The sequence below is a fragment of the Colletotrichum acutatum genome (genome assembly GCF_030867785.1).
Source record: "Colletotrichum acutatum strain CBS 112980 chromosome Unknown BDZ83scaffold_2, whole genome shotgun sequence".
NCBI lineage: Eukaryota > Fungi > Ascomycota > Sordariomycetes > Glomerellales > Glomerellaceae > Colletotrichum > Colletotrichum acutatum.
This window is the reverse complement of record NW_026848996.1, coordinates 465,889-480,696: the sequence shown is the minus strand read 5'-3', so window position 1 is coordinate 480,696 and position 14,808 is coordinate 465,889. Positions and strand designations below refer to the sequence as shown.

The 14,808-nt window shown below is 52.2% G+C and overlaps 3 protein-coding genes across 3 annotated transcripts; 1 reads left to right on the top strand and 2 right to left on the bottom strand.

The window, feature by feature from the left end:
- The first annotated feature begins 3,132 nt into the window (after positions 1–3,132).
- On the top strand, positions 3,133–4,323 carry BDZ83DRAFT_162460 (uncharacterized protein). Its single transcript, XM_060501404.1, has one exon. It carries the CDS (start codon positions 3,279–3,281, stop codon positions 4,191–4,193), a length of 915 nt encoding a protein of 304 aa, XP_060371592.1. The 5' UTR covers positions 3,133–3,278; the 3' UTR covers positions 4,194–4,323.
- Positions 4,324–7,844: 3,521 nt separating this feature from the next.
- On the bottom strand, positions 7,845–9,424 carry BDZ83DRAFT_162386 (ras family protein). The gene is made up of 8 exons (XM_060501403.1): positions 9,294–9,424; positions 9,190–9,221; positions 9,104–9,130; positions 8,963–9,042; positions 8,879–8,901; positions 8,792–8,820; positions 8,482–8,739; positions 7,845–8,429 (listed from the first exon to the last, which is right to left on the bottom strand). The coding sequence occupies exons 1-8, from the start codon at positions 9,323–9,325 to the stop codon at positions 8,242–8,244; spliced, it is 669 nt and encodes a 222-aa protein (XP_060371591.1). The 5' UTR covers positions 9,326–9,424; the 3' UTR covers positions 7,845–8,241.
- A 4,880-nt stretch (positions 9,425–14,304) lies between these two features.
- On the bottom strand, positions 14,305–14,538 carry BDZ83DRAFT_597824 (uncharacterized protein). Its single transcript, XM_060506921.1, has one exon. The coding sequence runs from the start codon at positions 14,528–14,530 to the stop codon at positions 14,318–14,320; it is 213 nt and encodes a 70-aa protein (XP_060371590.1). The 5' UTR covers positions 14,531–14,538; the 3' UTR covers positions 14,305–14,317.
- Positions 14,539–14,808: the final 270 nt, after the last annotated feature.

Here is a 14,808-nt window from a genome sequence, read left to right as displayed (position 1 = left end):
CGGGATCGCCGCGGAGGGTTTAATCTCGGCGAACCAAGCAATTGAATCGGCAGGCTTTTGCGCCGTACGCCGGTGCGAATTGGCTCAGAGGAAGGAAGGAACATTAACAAAGCTAAAACTGAGGTTTTTTTTTTGGTTTTTTCTTTTTTTTTGGCGACGTGACCTGGGACTTTGCAGGCTCAGTCCCGGTTCTCAGGTTGACACCACGAAGAGTCAATGGATGGTTCGATACTTAGGCTGTTGGTGAGTGGGAAACTTTGATTCTCCGTACTGTGTGTTTATTACTATTAAGAGAGAGAAGTGTAAACAGGCGGCGGCAGGTTCTACATTTGAAGCTTTGGAAGGGACGTCGGTGGTTTTCTTCTTCCTTTTGGTCTTTTCTTTTGGCCAGCGCGCCGTTTTTGTTTCTCAGGTTAATTGAATGAAGCGTTGTTAAGAAGAGAAGTAACGGAAGAGGTGGGATGTCTTTTTTTTTTTTTTTTGGCTCTGCTTCTTATGTTTCCGAGATTACGGATATAAGATTGAAAATAAGATTATGTACGACCAATTGGGAGCAACTGAAATTTTGCTAGAATGCTGTCGTGCCACGTTGGACAAAAAATTGACTACGTTTTACGCGACCTCTTGAAAGTTGGGAGAATTTCGAGGCTGAGCTGAGTCTCGACGACCGAAAGATACGGCTTTCCGATGGAAGGTTTATGCCAAGTCGCCGGAAGTTGAGATGGGCGGGAGCTTTCGCGCTAGGATTGATTGAGCATGTGCGAATGTCTTGTTAAGTGCTTTCCGAGGACTAGGTAGGACTTCGCTGTTTACTCTAGTAAGTTTGTTGCAGGTGGGCATGCGCAAGGATTTGGTGTTTCTTGGCAGGTGGAGGTTGATATCTTTCGCGGTGGCCTGAGCGTTTCGACGTCTCTTTTTCTTGCTTTGCATGTGGAACATTGAATCGTCTTTGAGATTCTGTATCTCTTACAGCAAAGAATGAGTTCCTACGGCGGCCCGCGGAGAGCCCGCCTATTTTGTGTGTACGGATACTCCCCGCCTGAATCTCTCAGTCTCGACCCTCGCCCACATTATGGTCCTGGACTCCTCGTCTACCGGGGACCACTACGGCAGGGTCGAGAATGGCGAAACTTGAAGTGCCCAGCCCGGTTATCTCAGGGCAAGGAAACATGGCCCCCGTCGCCAGCGGTAGTGGTTTTGGTAGCGCGGGGGAGGGAGAGGAGAGCCCCAAGGAAGCAACCTTGGACCTTTGATTTGGTGAATCCGTATCCAAGGGCTCGTCTCTGATACAAGTGCCGTTGTTCTGATTTCCAATTCTTAGTGGACAGAAGTCTCTCCCAGACTCACGCACACTCTGTGCCACAGTGGCTCTGCGCGGTCACTCTTTTTCTCTCTTACTTTCCAAATTCCCAGGCACTAACAGATCCTCTTTCCCCTTCTCCACCAAACCACCCCTGCGATTTCTCAACCCCCTTTCCAGGCGCAGGCGTGCCAGAGCAAGGGTTCCTGCACCGGTGCCAATCCTTCCCTTCCCAAGTTCCCCCCCCTCCCCCCGGTGGCCCACCCCTTCCCCTCCTCCATCTCCTCCACCCGCGTGCCCTGCGGCGGTGCCTGCCAATGATTGCCCGTTCGCTTGGGGGGATTCAGAGTGGATTTCGCGCAGTAGATGAGGGAATCGGTGTCGAGGATGATTGCGGCACGCCATGGGCGGGCTGTTTGTCCGTCGTCCCACAGAGGGGGGATGAGGGAGAGAAGGACAAAATGTGGGAATAAGGACTGGAACGATTACCTATTCCTCAAAGTCCCAAAAGTCCGGACTGAACTGTCAGCCAGAAAAGTGTTCGTCGGGTGGTTTTGAAACCCATCATCCGTTCTGGACCGTCCCGAACCCCTGAACTTGGTCTGTCAGACTTACAGGAGAACGGTGGACGCTCAAAGAGAGACATGCCAGACACAGCCACACAGCCTCCCTCGTGCTTGGAGCAAAAAATAGTTGATCTATCAGAGTGACAAAAGAGGCTGCAAGAACGTGACTACGGTCATCGTGTCGCAGTTCGGCGCGCGTTACCACGTTGGCTCACCTGCATCACGTAGATGCACATAGCACGCATCCAACGGGGAATAAGGTAAACTCGCCCGTCCCTCCCACCTCGTGGCCTGCGACCCCCCCCCCCCCCTTGCTAAGAAGGGCCAGCTAAGCCCGCCCATTGAGGCTGTGGAGAGACGAACCATTCTCCAGAGACTGCGAGAGAGAGGGAGAGAGGGGAGAAACGGCCAAGTGCGCTACGGATAAGCAGGTACCGTTTAGCGTAGATGACTCCCAGAGAGTACTTACTTTGCAACAGACACGCGCACCCACATCTTTAGAACGCAACTTGGGTCCTGAGAGTAGCAATGAATAGCAACAGAGCCCACTTGGCGCCAGCGGATGCCGCTGATGGCTGCAGCATCATTACTCTAATCCCGGCCGCGCCCTGTTGGGCCTGGCCTTAGACCAGCAGGAGGGAAGACGAGGCAAAGAGACAGAGAGAGACACCACCCAGTCGGGGACGGCAACTGGACCTGGGCTTTTGCTTTTTGGCTCACAAGTGGGTTGGCTGCTCATCCTTGGATGACCCCTTCCTTGCTCCTCTCCCTCGCTCTCAATCTGCCGCCATCTCAATTTACCTTTGCCTTCTTGTTCCTTGGCTTGGCTTACTTTTCTCGTCCTTATCCTCTTCCTTTCACTTTCCTCCTCACCTCCTCCAAATTGCTCTTCTCGCGGGCCATCCTTTACCTTCGCCTGACTTTTCAACCTTATTCGCTCCTTTACCTTGTCTAGTCAGTCGCTCTCCGTCGAAGGCAGGAAAAGGTTTCTCGCTTTTGTTCTGTTCTTCCTTGCTATCCACCCATCCACCGGCCAATTCGTTCCTCTTGCGATTCTGGTTGTCCCTTCCTTTTTTTTTCTTTTGGTCCATGCTCATCTCGGGTTGTTCAACGCATTAAGACTACGCCAGTCTTCCTTCCGTGGGCCGTTCCTCGACGCGCGCAGACATCACAGTCACGTTTCTGGCGTCGCCTGGCCTAGCTGACTCGGCACTGTTGGATCTCTTTCATCTACTCCCCGCAAGGCCTTGTGTCCGGATCCGGTTTGGACTTGCACTTTAAGCGGTTGAACCTCGACGTTCCCCTCCCCCAGAGTTCAACTTCATCCCATCTCGAAATCACCTCAAGTCGCACTTCCACATATCCCTAGACAACGTAGTCAGGCCTACACGCTGTCAACAAACCCGCCCATCATGGACTACAATCAGCATCACCACCCGTCAAACTCGATTGACAACGCCGCATATCCCGGGGATTCGAGCTACCAACCCGGCGGCCACCCCTCCAACTCCATCAGCAATGCCGCTTACCCTTCAGACTCATCCTACCGGCCGTCTGACCCTACAATGCCCACCGACGACAAGCTCGCCATGCCTAATGCCCGTTACTCACAATCTTACAACAACAATCACAATGCCGCTCCCGGCGCCGCCAACAGCAGCAGCAGTACACAAGCACAAGCCCAGTTCCCGCCGTATCCAACCAACGCTCCAGCGCCTTTCCAGCAATCGCCGGGCTGGAATCAGGCGCAGAACCACGACCCCTTGTACTCTCCCGCTCGCGGGCCGATAGCACCATGGACCCCGGATGGCATGTCCGCCGCGAACCCTAACCTCCCGCCACCACCGCCATACGATCCCTCGAGGCCAGGCACGGGGACTACCAACCCCTCGACGCCCCGCGACCCGATATCACCAAACCCGTCAGAGAGTGCCCTTCTCAGCGGACAGCAGCAGCAGCAGCAGAATGGAGCGCATTCTACGCGATCTCAGAGTAACTACACCAGCACCCCACAGCAAGCTCCCGCACCGGCGGCAGCTCACGTAGCGGACGCGGAGCCGGGACAAGGGGAACGGAGCGGGCCGCGCGCCTACTTGCAATCGATGACGGGAGGGATGCCGGCTTACGGCAACAGTCCCGGACAGCTTGGCCCCGTTGCGCAGGCGAGGAAGAAGAGAAAGATGAAGCTTGGCATTCTCGCCGGTGTGCTCTGCGCTGTCCTGGTGTTCCTGATCGCATTGATTGTTGGCGTGCTGGTGGGCATCGTCAAGGTCAACCAGAAGGATGATAAGCCGCCTCCGTCTAACGGACCACCGAGGCTCTTTTAATTTGCAGATTCTTCCACGAGTGGCATTCCCTCCCTTCCTGCGGGATATGTAGCCCCGGCTTGAGAGTTATTGCCGTTCTGCCCTCCATGTTTCTGGATAACTTCCGCACAAAAGGGCGACACAACTTCACCGATACCCAACTTACTTTTTCCCAACATATTCTCTCACTCCTATTCTTCTTTTCTTTTGTGTTCATCACACCACCAAGCAAACTTGGTTATGGACAGTTTTGATTAATTGAGCGTCGCATACGCGGGAGGATGGATCGATGGATGGATGAAGGAGAAGACGACACGAGGAAGCGACGTTTAATGCCCCTCCCCCCCCTTCTTTACACTTCTCTTTTTCCCCCCTCGGGAACACGATTTTGGAGCAAAAAGTTGCTTGAGGAATGGATTCGCGGAGGGATTGGGAAACACCTGGGAAGTGTTTTTTTCTTCTTGATCCTGGAAACACCCGATAGACGAAAGCTGTGGCTTTGCTGGAAAGCGACTGCTCAATGAGATTGAAATGATATCAAGCGTTTGTTTGTTCAAGACTTTTGACTCGTGATCCTCGTTCTCTGTGATGGACCCTTCGTAAGACGTGGAGATGTTGGAAGTTGGTTTTCTTCTGAGGTGATTGGTGACGTGAGCTCTTGGGTATTGGAGATTGAGCATCATCGCCTGCTGTCTCATGCATAAGAGACGAGGAAGATGCTTCTTGGAGGTTCACCGGCCACTGGTTTGTGATTGTTCCAACATCATCGATAGAAGGATCTGCAGCCAACTCAAGGCTGTCGTCATCTTTCTTATGGCTATTTCTCCCTTCTACCATGCATCAATGAGTAAGTTTTCCCCTGCTGTTTACCACCCCCCTCCCCCCCCTTTTTTTTTTTTTTTTCGGTGTGGTGCATTCAAGACTAGAGAGCTTTCAACGAGGCAAGGGAGACTCCTTGACGAAAGACGACGCATACTTGCTCTTGGTTGCTTTCGATCTCGGTTCTTGGGTTATAAGTGAAGTGAAAGCCTCTTTCTATGCTGGGTAGATGGGGTCCTTCTGCTCGTGTGAGGTATGGTATCTGGCAGTGATGTACGGGTTGGGCAAAGTGTGTGAGGCGACCACCTTCAGGGCATTGAGTTTGATATTTTGTCTTGTTTGGGAAGAGAAACAGACTTGGAGCGATCTATTGGCCCTAGGATGGGTAGAATACGAAAGGGGGGGGGGGTGGTACTACTAACCGCTCCTTTCGGGTATCAGTGAAGTAATACTTGCCGTTTTCTATGTTGAGCGAGGATGAAGAAAGGACACGGGATGTTTTCTAGTCCCGGCTTTGGTCTTTGCCGGTCTGAGGATCAAGGAAGGCCTATGCTATTTGCAATTATGAAAACACAACTTGACTCTGGTGCCCTTATCCCACACGAGACTCAGCTCTACTGCTGTGCAAGTGGCTATACGAAGGGATCGAAGCCAACCGACTTGGCTCGCTTCATCCCACCATGCATCTTTCGACAGAATACAGTTTAGATACTAGAGCATGAAGGACTGCTCGCGCCGAGAACAGAGGTCTCATGCTGGCTTCTTGTGACGATGTGAGGTAGCTTTGGGAGAGACAGAACGCTTAATCTTATTCATTCTTTTAACGGTTCCAGAGAAAGAAGAAAGGGAAGCATATTCGGGTTCATCTCAGGAGCTAGGATATCCTGCAGGTACCGGGTCATTTGCAGTCTATGGTTAGGTGATTGGTACCTTCTAAATAGCCCACAGGGAATGTTGATAGAAGACACCCACCCGAAGACACAGTAAGTGGCCTCCGCAAAGCCCTAATTGGGATACTATATATATTACAAGTACGGCCTCCTTCGTTATGGTCACTACTCGGATCAAAATGGCCATCGTTGAGAGCCATCCCGCCAATTTCCACTGCCATGCACGGAATGACCACGTGTTGCCGCAGTTCCCGGTCTCTGTTGCTGCACTACCTGGCCAGACAGGCTTCCTACATCTTTCAGAGATGTAGTACGCAAGTCCATACAGTTTGACACGTCCGCTTTCTCTACTGGTCTGTCATCATATGGATATTCAGGGGGGGGAGCATCAGGAATCGGGCGGGGAGAGATGGGGAAGAGTGCCGGCCTACTTTTACAACTGGGAGACCTTCTGTGAGGAGATCTCTGCGAATCAAGCCTTGCTAGACACTCATTGGTATGCACGGGACAGTAGCCGCTGGCAAGCACGTAATCTTTGTCCGCATCCGAGTTGTGGTTGTGATTGTATGCTAACCTAGACCGAGTTGGCCTTGTATACCGTAGACTCTATGTATTGAGCCTTGTACGATGTCACCCACGGCCCGTCTGGAACTCGCTCAGCAAGAATGAGTAGTGTTTGGCTTGAGTGCCTAGTAAGTATAAAGAAGGGGAATTGTTCCCCATCTAGGAAAAAGGTAGTGAACGAAGAATCCTCCCCTTCTGGCCTCGGCCTCGATTGGCTCACAAGGTATCGAAATAGTAAGAGTATAGCGAAGATGATGCAGGTTCTTACGCTGTCACATAGCTCTTTGATAGATGCTTAATGAAATCAAGTCACAAAATTTTAATGTTCAGGCTAGCGTTGTGTGCCTGCTTTTCATTGTAGCTTCGTCACCGGCACATCGCTTCGTTACCTGTTGTTATGAAGTTTCGTTCCATCTTGAGGTACACCTGCTGGATACAATGCGATTAAACATTCAATCTATGAGATGATGATCCGCCGTGGACATCTCTTGGGGCCTTGATTGATAGTGATTGTAGAGCGTTGGCCGCCGATTGGAGCCACGTTAGTAGGATCGACATTTTTGAGATGGGCTTCTTCGATCACGACGCGTCAATAGAGGCAGAGTGCGGCATGCTCCGGCAGCCATTCGAGCATCCCAGCAACGGATGAGAGAAAGGTGCGAAATCTCCGATATCGAAAAGTCAGCTGCTTGACGAACAATCCGAACAAGAAGCCTCGGTTGACCCGGGTTGACGCGTACGACAGAGCCTCATGTAACCTGCACCAACATACCAGGAAAAGACGGAATGTGGGCAGTGAAGGGGTTACAGCAGTCACATGCTTTCAAAACGATCGTCACTTACCATATATCACTTGTCACAAAATCGGTGCAGCGTAGCCCGATAGAGTCTTGCAGCTTATTTTTCGAGTATGCGGCCAAGAATGCCATCAATTCTAGCCCCGTATGAGGGAGACGATGAGAGAGAGAGAGAGAGAGCAGCAAATTTTCCCCTCCCGCAATAGATAGGACCCCCACAGCTGCAATGTCTCAACCTTCGCTCACTACCTTTGTAGGAACACACCAGTTCGTTTTCCTAACGCCCGATGAAGCCGAATCCCGCCCAAAATCTTTGTTTTTTTGGTAAGTGAAAACTCCATCCCTTTGCCCTACTGTTTTGTTTGGTCTCCTTCCCTAAAGGTGTGATGAAAAAAAAAAAAAAAAAACATGGGGGTGAAATAGAAGAGACAATCAATGAAGAAAAATGAGATGAAGCAAAGCTATGTGATGTGGGTGATGAATGGGTCTTTGTCCAGGTTCGTCCCGTCGTAAATGAAAATGAAGAAGAAATCGCGAGTTCTTTCTGGAGTTGGGGAATCTTGCTGCTGCGATGCTTAAAGATGAATCGAAATTAATCTCTTATGCTTTAATCCAGCTGTCCTCGAAGGAAGTTTGAAATGAAGTCGTAAAGCGTACAAAAGGCCGTGTCGAAAACAAAGATGGAGGACTTCATTGCCGCGAAGTTGATGTCAAAATTTCATGAGAGGGTATGGTTTGCCGATGAGACAAGGTCGTCTTGAGTGCGAAAATAAAAATAAACGTAAAAGGAAACATAAAGGGCCTGAATGAGTGCGTCCCTTTTCTTTGTGGGTCTTGAAGTGTATGAATGCCGGCTGCGGAGTGCGTCGAATTCGAATATGAAGCGTTTGATCCTGAGATGCTGACAACAGAAAGCTCCGATTGCTTCCGCTTGTGAGGAAGATCCGTGGTTAGAGGGCGTTTCGGGCCTCGGATCGATGGAAGATCATGATGGACAACTCAAAGGATGACACATCGGTGACCGTCAGGGCGTCTGCGCCTTCGGTGCTTCCGCTTTGCAAAACCCATGAGGCCTGGGTTTTTCTCGTACTCGTGATCTTCATCTTCGTGAGCGGCTTGGTTTTGAAACTTCTCATCCTTCATGAGAAGCTGGCGACAAATGTCTATAAATACGGCGTCGACGTTGGCTGATAACACTGCTTAGCAACATCTTGTCTCAACACTGCACTGCTGACTTACTTCGTGTCCTTGCGCTCGTTTCGTAGTAAGGCGCATCCCACATCTGAGAGCACGCAAAGGCCCTTTGTCTAGGTACAGACCGCTGCTCTTCCAAGTCGGCCTTGTTGCCGACGATGACGATAGGAACATTGTCGTCGTCCTTGATGCGGGTGATTTCCTCTCGAAGCATCTCAATCTCGTTCATTGAGGACGATGAGGTGATGCTGAAGACCAGAATGAAGCCTTGACCAGATTTCATGTAAAGGTCGCGCATGGCAACTAGATCTGCGGTCAGCTAGGATGTCGGACGAAAGTACGAAAAGTAGCTTACCAAACTGCTCTGTGCCCGCGGTATCGAGGCTGTTCTATGGTTAGATGGATGGTCTCACGGCAGCTAGAATGTGCCTTCATTACTCACATTTCCAAGACCACTTGCCGTCCCTGGAGTGAATCGAGTCAGTGATTCGTCGCAACAAGTAGTACCCGCATAAGATCAACTCACATCAACCTGTAATTGTGTCCGGTAGGTGTCTTCAATTGTCGGGTCGTAACTCTCGATCCACTCATTGTGAACGAATTGGGCTTTTGCATTGGTTAGCGGTGCTGCACATTTGACACGAGCATTGCGCTACGCGATGCTGACCTGTTAAGCAACTCTTTCCTACGCCTCCTGGATGCAAAGTTAGTGGGCCGCGCACGTGACAGGCGTATTTCTCAACAAGGACTCACCAGCACCCAGCACCACGACATGAAGCTCACGACTACACATGATCAGCTTGCGATCCCTCTATCTCTTCCCCTACAAGTGGGAAAGGCATCGTTGCAGAGCATACCATGACTGATGATGCCTGTTGTGGCGTGACATTGTGTCTTTGCTGGTCAAGCTGCGACGTTGTTGCTGTCGGTTGTGCGTATCGTTGCGCAAGAGATGTCTGAGCAGGGCAGCTCAATTCAGATGACAGAAACGTGCCGGGACGGAGTGGTGTGTGGAGAAAAGCTTCAACAGCTGGTCGTCTTCCTTTGAGGAAGGGCCGCCGGGCTGAGTGCTTCGCAATCGGCGCGTCATGCGGCAAGGGACGACAGCAAGGTTAAATAGATTGTCGGCGAGGCGGAGGGTTTGGTTTGGCGGAGAAGTGGTGAGGTCCGAAAGCCAGGTAGCGGAATCGAGGCTGCGGATTGCCGTGCAAATCACTCTATATCGGGAGTGGATGGGCGCGATTTCCAGAGGACGCAACAAGGTACCTGGAAGGGACGAAGGAGAACGGCGGGGGGTCCGGATGCAATTGTAGTTGGGGCACAGGAGCGACGAAGTTTGAAAGTCGGGGGCTCGGGTCAGGGAGCTCTGGGTCTGGCCCGTCCGAATTGATTGGAAGAGTGGGGACCACAGGAGACCAAGGAGGGGTGCTTTAAAGGGGCCTCAGGGGAGGGGGGGAAGTTGACGGGGAACGGGGGACGAGCAGGGGAATGGAAAAATGCAAAAGCAGACTGACTGACTGACTAGATGTAGAGGGAGAGAGAGATGGAAGAGGGGGAGGCGAGAAGAGAAGTAATGGGAGAAAAGGATGAGAGAGAAAGGAGACGAGGGATATGGAAATCCTGAAAGTGTCAAAGACGAAGGAGAACAAGAATGGGAGAGTAGTAAAAGAAGAAGTAACAGACGACCGACGAGCCAGGTCAGGACAAAAAAAGAAGAGAGTCAAAGTTCCCAACCAGCTCTCCTCCTCTCACACTCCGGCTACCCAATTAAAAACAAAGAAAGGGTGTTGGTGCAGCAGTTTCTGGTTGTTCTGTCGTCTGCAAGGGCCTCTCGCCAGCCAGCTGCGCTAAGCTGAGGGGAGGGTAGCTAAGGCAAGGTAGGTTAGGTGAGAGGTACCTTGCTGGGGGTTGCTTGGTGACCTAGGCGTCTGGAGGAGCCCCCCTCCCCGTACCTTAAACAGCTCCGTCACGGCAGCCCGCCAGGTTGTTGGCGCCCTGTGGACGAATCTGGTGAGGTAAAGTCGGGCAGTCGGGTCGGGCAAGGTAGCGAGGCGAGGCTCTAACCGGGTATGTACAGCCTCAAGGCAAAGCACAGTCGGAGCTGAACCAAACGACACGAGCGAAAGGGAGATGAAGGTTTACGGAAAACTGGATGCCAGAACGTGTCAGTACGAATACTAAGCTGCACGAAAGGGCCAGTTGCAGTACAGAGGACAGTTTCCGGTTGGAGAGAGTGGGGATGTCTAGAGGCAGACAAAAGGCAAGGGAGGGCAGTACTGGTCAATCGACGTCGATCACTGTTGCAGCTTCACCTTGCGATGGACAATCGACGGTCCCCAGAGGGCTGAGGAGCTTAGGTTGATGGCTGGCTGATGGTATGGTTCGATAACTCTGGTCAACTAAGGTTATTTCCGCTTGCCGGTTGCCGAAATGGATGACATTGGCCACTGGACCTGGGCACTTGGAGAAAAGAGCGAATCTAGCTCAGTCAAAGTGACTTCAGCATCCCAAGCAGGAGAAGAAACTCTGTTCAGGCCGCACTCAATGTCGAATACTAGACATGGCGGCAACAAGATAGAGAGATGGCGATGAGAAGTGTGGTGGAATTGGATGTGGTTGCACGCTGCAAGACACGGCCGCCTGGTGACATACCGCTCTTGACCAGGGTGTCTAGTCGAGCGAGAAAGCCTAGGAAGTCAAACGACTAGCCGGAGGCAAGATGCAAATTGTGGCGAGTAAAAAGCCAGGACTTATTGGAGGTGACGCGAGTAGGCAAGATGCGTGACGGGACGCGATGCGATGCGAGGTAGGTGATGTGACTGATGACTGGCAGGTGGACGGGCGAGTGAAGAGGGAGAGAGGCTTTGCCAGGCCAGTTGAAGCTGACGACTAGTCAATTCGACGGGTCAACGGGAGGGGACCATGTAAGACAGCCGGAGAATCAGATTTTACCGCCAACCCAAAGGTGAGAATTGGCTGTGCTTTGTGAGATTCCAAACAGGAAAAGTAGATGTTGGGCTGTAGTACTTACTGTACCCTTGGAGAAAATTCCCACGTCTACGTTGGGTACGGAGTAGAGGACGATGGATGATGGATGGCGAGAAAAAGAAGCATGTGGAATTGTCTCACAAATTGGAAGCCTCTTGTCTCGAAATAACGGAGAGGCTGACACTACTGTCGGACGCTTGCGCGGTAGCTTCAACGTCGTCGCTATTTAGGGCAGAGAGCCGGGGACGGAGCTTTGATGATTTTGTCGCAGGGCTTCAAAGGAAGGGGTTTCTAGCTGAAGTCGAGGTTGGCGGTCATCATTGGCGTGTTACAGTATGGGAGTTGGGGGTGCTGGTGTACGGAGTAGTGCTTGAGCGTCATGTTGATCCGGGGACCACCGGCCGGACAACGTTGGTCAACTTAGTGTATTGCATGATCCGTACCAAGTACATGGTGGTGAGATAGTGATTGAGGTCGGGAGCGATTGCGTTGCGTTGCGTTGCGTCGTCCAACTTTCGGAGAGTCTTCTTGGATGATTTCCCCCGTCCCCTCCAGTCTTTGCCGTCTTCCTTCTTTCCTGAAATGGAACTGTGCCCTTTTGGTGTGAGGCACAGCGGCGCGAGGCAAGATCCAATGGGTGTCGAAGTAGTCGAGGTAGGGTTCCAATTGGGCTCCCCCGACAAGCGACACCTCGCCATGGCAGTGATTGGGTGAGGTGGCGTGGCATCCCGCTCACACGGCGACGGCGGCGGGGATAATTGAGGAAGGTCCTGAGGATGAGGTGCTTGCTGGCCTCTGACCTGTGGATTCTGGGTTGTTCTTTTCGCGGAGGCAGAGGCGGGAAAAGAGGATGCGATGCCGTGCCGTCTCTTGGCTGCCTTTTTGACCGAGGCCGACGGGATCCAAGTAGAGTGGTGTTTGGCTCAAGTAAGGTACCAATGCCTATGTTGGTACGGAGTATGGAGTAGGAGGTGCCTTGTGTCTGTAGCCAGCGTCCAGCAAGTCATGGCTGAAGTAGTAGGTAGAGTAGACATGGCCCTCCAGGACAGGATACTTCTTGAGATTGCCAGTATGCTGGATACTTTGGAAAAGAGGCTAAGGTAGTCTGTACGTATGCGTATCCGTATGCGTAAGGCAGGGTATCCGTACTTCGTAGCCACTGCATACCTACGATAGCAGTCTGAGGTGTAAAGCAACCTCTTTTCGGCCGGCACTTTTGAGCTGTCGACAGGCTCAGAGTCCGTGGGTTCAGCGTGGGAACGGGTCTCTGTCCCAATGTAGCTGAGTCAGGGTTTGTCTGCCGTTTAGCCAGAGCAAGTGTCCAGTTGGGTGCAGCGCGCACGAACATAGCTCCTGCATAGGTGGGACTCTCCAGTCTTGTCCCACCCGTCCCATGTGGTGAGGTTCCTCTCTTCCCATGTGTCTCCAGAGGGCCAAGAGAATGGAAGAGAGGGGTCAGGGCAAGCCGCGACGCCGCGACGGAAGTGTCATGGTGCGTACGCCGTACGGAGTATTCGTGCGGTTTCCATTGAGGCTTGGTCGAGTTGGGCAGTTTGTGTGGGCTCTAGTCCTGGATAGTCGCCGGGGCTCTCTCGTGGAGCAAGCAAGGTCTTGGCCCATGGCGGCCATGCGCAGACGGGCTCTCGAGCCCCCAGGGCGGGCAGTGTGGAGGAAAGTTCCTACTCGGTACGGATACACGTGTAGTTGACAGGAGGTGTGGTGGCCTGGTCCTATGGTGCTGCTGCGGTGCTGTGGATTTCAGGTCGCAGTGGATTGCCGAGAAGGCATGTTTTAGCGCGCTCCGTGATGTTTCTGTTTCTGTTTCCATCCCATGTTTCCCTGTTCGTTCGTTCGTTCCGCGGATGGAGTCGTGCTTGAGGTGGTGGTGCTGCAAGCTGCGTGCTGCATGGGAGACAGTGGGCACTGAGCAGTGAGAACGCAGGTGGACAGCTGCAGGTGCAAGAGCAAAGATGCAGATGGATGCTTGCCCCCATTGCTTACCTACCTTTGAATGAGGCTTGACTCTTGAGAGAGGATTGTTGTTAGGCACAGTACAGACTAGGTATCCATGGATGCGATGCGTACTTGGACGTGATGTCTTGGCTCTTAGGCAGGGAAAGAAGAATCAACTCGTGGTTGATCCCCGAGCCCCCACCTCAGTCTCTCTTACCTTGGGTAGCTACCCCCCGTTACCAGCACCTTCCCGAGTTTCTCACTGTGACTGAGGCAGGTGCGCGGTCCCCCGGCTCCAACATGGAAGGGACATGGAGATATGCGGCTGCCGTCCTTTCCTTCTCCTTTTCTTTGCGTCCTTTCTTTGCTTTCCCATGCCGCGCCATGCATTCCTTACCTCACCGTTCCCTTTCCACCTGCCGTCATCCATCATCCATGCCTTCCTGCTCCCAACTACCTGCTCGTTGTCACCGTCCCCTCCTTCCACCCTAAGGTAAGTACCTAACCTGATAGCTTCTCGAGTTACCTGACCTTACCTTTGGTTAAGTTACTCCTTGGATACCTCAGATCCCATCTTGACGGCCCGAGTTCATGTGGTACAGAGGTAATCACTGCGTCATGGACTTGACCGACTTAACATTTCATCACTTTGAGGTTGGTCGGCGGCCATGTCTAAATTGTAGTTGCATCTGCTCTACATTACGATGCTCCTGCTCTCATTCCCCTGCCTACAATTCAATGCCTTGTCCCAGGACTTCATCAAGAACTTCCAATTTGCTACAAACATCAATTGAGCTAAGGAAGCACAAGAGAAGGCAGGCAATTATCTCCACCCAACGCCTCTGGTTCTCCACAGCTGTGAACTTTCCAACCATCCCTGGACCTTCAAACTTTGACTTTGTCTGTACAGAGTATCACGCAGCTTCAACCACCTTAGCTCTTACTGCTTGCTCCTTCCTCGATGCTGCAAGGCTGTCATCCTGGTAAGATAGCCAAGTATGTACTGTGTAGGCGACGCCGCGACGGGCCCGTTGTCGGAACTTGACCCAAGTTCCCAACCTCTACTGTGTGCTCCGTAGGCTCCAAGACAACACCATAGAGCACCGCCGCACTCTAGCACTCGACTACATGCAGGTGCCATCACCCATGCCATGGAGGGAATCCATCCTGTGATGTACGGTCTGTATCGATGCCAGTCTCCCAGTCTCCCATTCTCTGTACCTTGCCTTAGACTCTGATTTCTGTTTAATCTCTCAACCCTTCTAGACGCATCCACTCTGCCCACTTTGTCTCGATTTCTCCTGCATTGCGGCCTGTCCCTGTCAACCAAGGGCAAGCCACTATGCACCTCATCGAGAAGAATCGTCTTCCATCTACTAGACTTTTGGTCTGCACCCGCGCAAGCAATGAGGGGTTGTTCCGATAGTCCTG

Coding starts and splice junctions, on each gene's coding strand:
- BDZ83DRAFT_597824 (XM_060506921.1), bottom strand. CDS start 14,530: ATGGCATGGGTGATGGCACCTGCATGTAGTCGAGTGCTAGAGTGCGGC.
- BDZ83DRAFT_162386 (XM_060501403.1), bottom strand. CDS start 9,325: ATGTCACGCCACAACAGGCATCATCAGTCATG. Junction 9,131..9,189: donor TGTCGTGGTGCTGGGTGCTG/GTGAGTCCTTGT, acceptor CTTTGCATCCAG/GAGGCGTAGGAAAGAGTTGC. Junction 8,740..8,791: donor CGCGGGCACAGAGCAGTTTG/GTAAGCTACTTT, acceptor CCGCAGATCTAG/TTGCCATGCGCGACCTTTAC.
- BDZ83DRAFT_162460 (XM_060501404.1), top strand. CDS start 3,279: ATGGACTACAATCAGCATCACCACCCGTCAAACTCGATTGACAACGCC.